Below are 7500 nucleotides of genomic sequence, written 5' to 3'. Positions count from 1 at the left end.
ATAACAAGCTCTATTCCTTCAAAGGACGTGTAGTTATGCGTGGGCGGGGAGGGGGGGGAATATAACCTCCCCAAATATTGAAAAGCTTCCCAAAACACAGACTCGAAAGAGTGTTTCATTATTGAAATTCTGTAAACAAGAATATTTTTGTGGAAGTTACATGTAATATTCCTGATATAATTATGATGGATCAAAGCTCTTTCTTGATTGCTATTTAAGAAAAAAATAAACAAATTTGAAAACCGGATGTAGAGAGTGAATAATGCTCAATTATTACTCCGAAAAAGTGAACCAATCAGATTGCTTGAAACACCAAGATCACTAAGTCAGTATATACTAGCAAAGGAACAAAGGATATCCGGAGTTTGAATAGCCAATCAGCATGCGCGTTCAACACTGTCCACTGTTTTAGCATATACGGGTTGTACTAAAATGTAATATGAGGAATGGAGAAAACAATGTAAAAAAACAATGAAACGGAAGTCTTGATGCCTTCAACTGTACAGCGACCTTGATTTAATAGATAAGTACTGACGTAGTCAACGTTATGAGTTATATTGCAGCCAGCTGAAGGCTACGCCCTCAGCTGGGTGCAATATAATTTATCTCATAATGCTGACTGCGGCAGTAATTATCTATTATAATTACTGACCTTAATGAAATCCTATTGTTCTTTGTTTGTGTTACATGTAGATCTTTGATTTTAGTCGCACATATGTGTTATTGTCATACTCATCAAATCCTATTGTTCCTTTTTTGTCTCAATCTTCGATTTTAGTCAAGCCAATTAGATTGTTATTGTAGTATTATTGTTATAGCTCGTCAAAACAACTACAACAATGAAATTAACATGTGCAGGGCGTGTAACACTGCAAATTTGCATACTTTATAACCCAGAGAATTCAGCCATTTTACTCAGTGCAAACCTCAGTTTTGAAAGGCGATGGATTCCTCGGAAGACGAAGCATTATTTATGCTACAGAGCTCTACGAACACTGATATTTTAGCAAAAATTGAAGGTAAACGCTTGTATCATTTAGTCATTTCTGCCTGTGGTTTAATTTTTTATGTATCTCTAAAAGCGGCATTTCCATTTCCTTTGTAAAATACAGCAGAGATTTAGACGAGATGTCCGACGAGCAGTTGGACTCTACATTGGCTCGTTTTCTTGCAGAAGTGAGAAATGAAGATGGCCAAGAGCATCCTGAAAAGATACTCGGTGTTTGAGAGTTTTAGTTGAGGTGGCACTTCAAAACAAAAAAATGAGTTGCAATAAACGAGAGTTAGACTGAACGGTACTGTAGACAAAGTTCTAAATTACATGTATCAGGAATAGTGCTAGTTTACATGCATTAACCTTGCTAAAACAGGATATATTAAACTGCAATATTTTTAATATTGCAGCGTGCAGGCTGTAATATTAAAAACATTTTAGCAGGTTTAGTATATATAATACCCCTGATAATTTCCTTGCTAACAAATTCTGTGTCTTCGCGAAACGGTGTAATAAGCTCCAAAAGGCACAAGAATACACCAGAGGTGAGTCATTTTTATTCATTTTATTGAATGAAGGTTAAATTGAGCATTTTTTAGGCTTTATAATCGACGGTATTTGATTTCCCATACAAAGTCTTATAATGCGTTTAAATTCTCAATGGCTGTCTGTAGCGACGTGAACTTGGGCTGCCTATGGATAACCAACTAACCAAGCTCATTATTTGGAGCGCTATTGATAATTGAGCTCAAATAGGATCTTGGGGTCGATTCACATGATTCAAGCTTGGTTTCTCAGTCGCAAAAACTGATCCCAGCAAACGATGTGACCCAAAATCTGTCTAAATTCACAGAGCTTTCACATACAAGAACGAAAGTGACAAATACGAAAGTCATACATGATGCAAAACAAGAAAGCGAAACAGCTCCACTCATTTGTTTCATTTCCTTCACAAAGTCAGATTTTTAATCGACACTTCCTGTTTCTTACTATTTACTTGGTCATTTAATCCTATATCTGTGGTTATATAATCCAGATCAAGCTAGGACATCTAAATAAAGCATTGACACTAAACCGTGCAACATCAGTGGATATTCATTACGTTATTTAAGACTAACAAACTTCATCACTTGCAGAACATTACTTTTTGTGCGTAGTGGTAATAGTGGTAGTGAATCCATAACCAATAAAATTTTGATCTGTACATGTATTAAAAAGAAATTTAAGGTAAGGCATTTCTTTTATTATTTTTTTTTCTTTCTCTGTACACTTGTTAACCAAATTGCGCTAATTCTATTGCAGCAGTTTTTGGAAAGATGCAGCAATGCCGCAATGCTACGGTTTAGTAAGAACACTGCTCAAGGATGAAGTAGGGCTATAGACAAGAGTGCAACAACTATTTTTCTGTTATAATTTCCATTGTAGAGTCAACTCCCACATTTGCTGTTGTAACAAGTGACCAGCTTGCATTGAAAGCAGGACTTACCTATATGTCAGGAGTAGTATATCATCGCCTCAATCATGCTGTGTTAGTAAGTTTTTCCACTCATTTTGGTTTTAGTTGCTATAGTTGTTGAGAAACAATTTTTTTTTGCATTTGTTGATCTAGTTCTGTGGGTTTATTATTATCTGAATGTGCAATAGTTGCATGCTTAGATTTGCCCAGGACAGCTGTACATGTAGATGTTCTCAGTAAAGCCTGTTTAAAATGTATTTTACTTTTTCAAAAAAGATGCAGGGATGTCCAAAGTACCTACATTTGAGAAAAATGGCTGGAGAAACCATAATGAAGAAATTTAATTACTTAACATGGCTTACGCATGTTCCCAATTGTTGTTAGGGTTTTGTGTTCCAAATCCCACGTCTGTGCTTATGGCAGCATAAACTGAATTTCACTATTTTTACTGTCTCTATCTTTTTAGGACTACCCACCAAGTTTTAACTTTACAGTTGAAAATCTTACCAACTGGATTGATGCCAACAGATACAAGGCACAGTACACCAGCTGCTTGTCCATCTTTGATAGCTTCTTAATTCTTACAGCTAGTGGTTGAAGCCATATAATACTAATTTTCTTATTGTACATGCAAAAATATAACAACTATTTCTTTTCTTCTTCTGTATTAGCTTGTGGTTGAGCTGTCACTTAGGTCTGATAGCAAAGGACAGTTTGTTGATCAGCTTAGCAAGGGACCGGCTCTGATTCTGTTTCTGCCATTAAAAGTGCACATGAATCAAGGAAGTCAACACATATTGGACTCTGTAAGCTGAGTATTATAGTGGCTGTAATGGCCACTTGGTTAGCATTTCTGCATCAGTGGAACAGTCTGAGGAACATTTTATGTACATGTAGATTTGTTTCCAGGTGGGATTTCAACCCTCAGGGATGATACACTGTAGTAATGACCCCTTTATTACTGGGCCGATGTAATGTGATCTGAGTACATCCGTGATAATTATTACTTGTACCTGCAGCTTTCATGTGATCAGTTTATTAATGTTTCTTGTTTACTTAAGCAAAATATTCCTATCAGTTAAGTGACATAATACACTCGAAATCGGCAAGTGTAGTGGCCGGGGTATGGATTACCTTTAAGTTAAGCCTTTGATATGTTAAGTTATTAATATTGGTGAGAAGATGCCTATCCTTGTTTAAAGCCCATACTACGTACTTCCATCAGTGTCTGTTTGCTGCACTGCATACTGTTTGTTGCCTGTGGTGAAAGAGGTTTTTTTTTTAACCATAAACCAAATTATTGAATCAAAATTATTTGTTTGAAATAACCATAAGCTTATTAAAGTGCACCTAACCCCAAAAATATTTTTTTTCGCTAAAATGAATCTTTGCACCTGTTTGAAACGCATTTTCCTTTTTCTAACAAATCCTGCCATGTTATAGGCTTCGAAAGTTGCGAAAATCCAAGCGTCACAAACTGATTTACATTGCATTAACTCTTTGTAAAAATGCATGCAAAGTAGATTGTGATGTCAAATCAGGAATAGACCCACTCCCCTTCTGGCTCGGTCGTGAACAAAAGATACTTGGTTTTTCGCAACTTTTGAAGCCTATAAAATGACAGTATTTGTTAGTATAATGAAAAGATGGCCGCAATGCATTTCGAACAGGTGCAAAGATTCATTTTAGCGAAAAAAGTATCTTGGGGTTAGGTGCACTTTAAATTGAATATAATATCTTTTTTTTTTTCATTGTTCTAGTACATCTCCACGGCCTCTGAGTACTTTTATTGCTCGTGTAGAAAGAAAACAAATCCAAGGAGATCAGCATTGAAGAATTCACCTCGAAGTCACTGGGACATGACTGCAAAAACATTTAAACAAGACTTTGTTCACTTCAATGAGGAAATGTTACATACTTTACAGGCCATAAATGTCCAAAACGACTGGATGATTCCAGGCAAAGACTGGAGATTCCCAATGTTCCTAGCATCAAAAGGCATTTGCCAGTCACTGCAATTTCCTCAACAAACTACTATTGAAAACAAACGCAATGTATGTGATGTGTGCTACTTCTGTCAGAATCAAAACTGTGAACTAAATTTGCGCCTTGGAGTCCAAAGCTTATTAACAGAAATGCTGTCATTTAAGAATGGCTGCAGTTCCTTTAGATCAGGGTATTATCAGGTTCCTACCCTCAGTATTTGCTGCAGAGTGCAAAGAATGGGGAAAAAAGATGGCAACTTACCCTTTCAAGTGGAACAGAATCTTTTTTATTTGAAAGCATTTAAGGAGATGAAAGTAAGGCTGGGTGATTTGTTTGAAGACCTATCAGTTGCCTTGGCGCCACGTTTTACGAAAGAGACCTTTCCACCACGTGACAATATAGCGGCAATAGATGTCCAAAGCTCTCCACAACAACGCTCAGCTCTTAAGGAATATGACGATTTCTTGAACATACCCATACCTTCTATTGATGGAAATGATAAAAACGTCTGTATGACTGCAGATAATGCAAAACAGTTTACTGGAGCAGGTTGTTTCAGCAATAGATCAATGAGTTTTTTTATAATGGATTCTTCACAGTACTGGAGTGTTGCAGAAAAACTTGGTGTACGTAACACACCTAAAGGCAGGACGGCTCTGGTTATTGCAGATTTAGAGGTAAAACAGTTTCCTGGGATGGAAAGAATATGTGATTTTTTTTCGTTTCCTCAGAAACAAAACATATCTATTTCAACTTCTGGGTTAACTATTTACACAGTGAGGTAGAGTGGCCAATCAAAACAGAGTTTGTAATTCAAAATACAAAAATGTGTGAGATTTAAAAACAAAGTTATGAACATGTGAACCTGAAGTATCGCAAATCATTAGTTTTGATTGGACATCTCGGGGTGGGGTGGGGAACGCCCCCTTCATCCTTCCCCTAGATCCGCCCCTGACCCTAGTTACCAATAACTTTTAGGCTTGGCTCTAAATCACGGATTAGGAAACAAAGTAATTGTGTTTAAACTACATGTATGTTAAATCCTGTTAACTTCTTCATAGGCACAGTTTTAGGGATTTATCTCGAACTTTTCTTGAATGTTTTTATCTTTTTTAAAAAATCTTTTTTCAACCCACTCTAGGCTGATGCTCAATTTGTCTTGGAAGAGGAACTGCAAATTACAAATGAATCAATTGGTAAGTATTTATTGAGTTATTATTAGCTGTTTTTAAAGAAAGTAAAAGCTGCAATTTTTAGATGAGCCAAAATTCTGTGAAAAATGTAGGCCAGAAATAAGTTTACAAAGCTACTATTGTTATAACATTGCACTCTCTTTGTGGGGTGCACAAAAGGGGCAGAATGACATTGAACGAGATCATGACTTACAGTAAGGCATGGTTGGGTTTTTGGATTTGAGATTAGATTATGACTTGGTGCACACTGGGTTGTGCCGGAAATGCGTTAGATGATATGTGTAAAATAAACGTTCTTCAGGTGACTTTTACAGTACGTCTCCTGGCCACTATATAGTGCATTGCATATCTCGTGTCACTTTCTGTTTAAATGTACTTAAATGAATATGTATTTGTTGTGAGAGATTCTAAAATTAAGTTGCTCTTTAAGGAGGCGCAAACCAGTTTTAACACTTTCAACAAACTGCACTATTTGGAAGGACTGAATCTACCAAACGTTTTCACTTAATGGTAGTGTTATGTTGCCATGTGAAACACCAATAGATGCTTAACAAGATGCAATCGTTAATGTGACGTAATTGGTTACCATGGCAACAAAAGAACCATCTAAAAACAGCCTATATTTTGTCTTTAAACGCATTATATATCTCTTTAACAAACTCAGTGACCCTATTATTTATTGCTGGAGAGTGATTAGCACGCTAGGATAAAACTTTCTGCAAATTTTAAAAGACTCTTTGGAGCAAGTTCATAGCCACCTTCACAATTGAAAAAATTTAAGGTGGCTCTGAATCCGCTCCAGAGAATTTTTTTAAACTTTCCACAGAGTTTCCTGTTGGCTTGTTTATCACTTTTCAACAATAAAAAATGGGGGTCACCATGTTCGATTTTGAGATATGAGGCCTTAAGCACGATATATAGGGCATTTTTAGATGGTTCTTTTGTAGCCATGGTAATTTATTACGTCACATTAATATGTGCATCTTGTTAAGCAATTATTGGTGTTTTATACAGTACCATAACATTGCAATTAAGTGGAACATTGTTGTAAAATTAATCTTTCTAATAACAAATGCCCTCCAAATTGTTGAAACCAATTTGAGCTACCTTAAAAAACCGGCTAAAATCCGGTCTCTGTCTAAATCAGTCTAACTGGGCAAAAGAACAGACATAAGCATGTTTATCGTACTTGCTTAACGTAAAAGGTGTATTCCTGTACCGCTGTGAATATTCTTTTTTTGCTTTCTCTTAGTTGCATTTGTGATGTCTTACATGAGAGGAAATCTGTCAAGACGGTTCACTTCCAGTAGTCCAACACCGAACTCATGCCTGGCATCACAATCATGCGTTATAGAGGTTGTGTCATCTAACTTCCGTGAAATAGTTTTGGACAAAACAAAGGTGGGAAGAGTTAGCACAGCACACACACACATACGTATAAATCTCCATGTAATATCACGTGATATTTTTTATCAGAAAGCAAGACAGGAAAACTTAGACTGCAAGCACTCCCTTCTAAGTCAGTGTAGCTGCCCACTTAGTCATTCAAGTGACCCAAAATGTGGAGACACTGATAAGAAGGGACATTCTATAATCACTCATAACATGGCGTTATCCTTAATACATTTTATGATGATAGCACTTAAAGCCAAAAAATATTCAGCCGTGAAATATGCACATAACATGTGCCGATTTTTATGAAGGGTGATGTTGGACGAAAATGTTTTTTGGCCAAAGTACAATCCAATTGGTCACTTTGCATGTCATTGGCCTCAGGTGCAAAATATAGCAGGTTACATGTTTTCTGGCTCAAGTTCATTCCCTTGGTTTGCATGTTGATGGGCGAAGATGCGATTCAATTGAGTAGTCTG

The 7500-nt window shown here is 36.5% G+C and overlaps 1 protein-coding gene across 3 annotated transcripts in view; it reads left to right on the top strand.

Moving 5' to 3' along the window:
* Positions 1-7500, top strand: part of LOC138059489 (thioredoxin domain-containing protein 11-like) — a 38429-nt gene that overhangs the window by 15420 nt on the left and 15509 nt on the right. For all 3 annotated transcript variants that reach the window (XM_068905119.1, XM_068905120.1, XM_068905121.1), the window contains 6 exons: positions 2420-2526; positions 2917-2985; positions 3122-3256; positions 4211-5113; positions 5578-5632; positions 6882-7030. In XM_068905119.1, coding sequence (XP_068761220.1) covers positions 2420-2526; positions 2917-2985; positions 3122-3256; positions 4211-5113; positions 5578-5632; positions 6882-7030 — 1418 coding nt within the window. The remainder of the gene's footprint in view (positions 1-2419; positions 2527-2916; positions 2986-3121; positions 3257-4210; positions 5114-5577; positions 5633-6881; positions 7031-7500) is intronic.

Source organism: Montipora capricornis, chromosome 8, assembly GCF_036669925.1.
Source record: "Montipora capricornis isolate CH-2021 chromosome 8, ASM3666992v2, whole genome shotgun sequence".
Lineage (NCBI taxonomy): Eukaryota > Metazoa > Cnidaria > Anthozoa > Scleractinia > Acroporidae > Montipora > Montipora capricornis.
The sequence above is the reverse complement of the archived record's forward strand: the minus strand, read 5'-3'. Positions and strand labels throughout refer to the sequence as shown.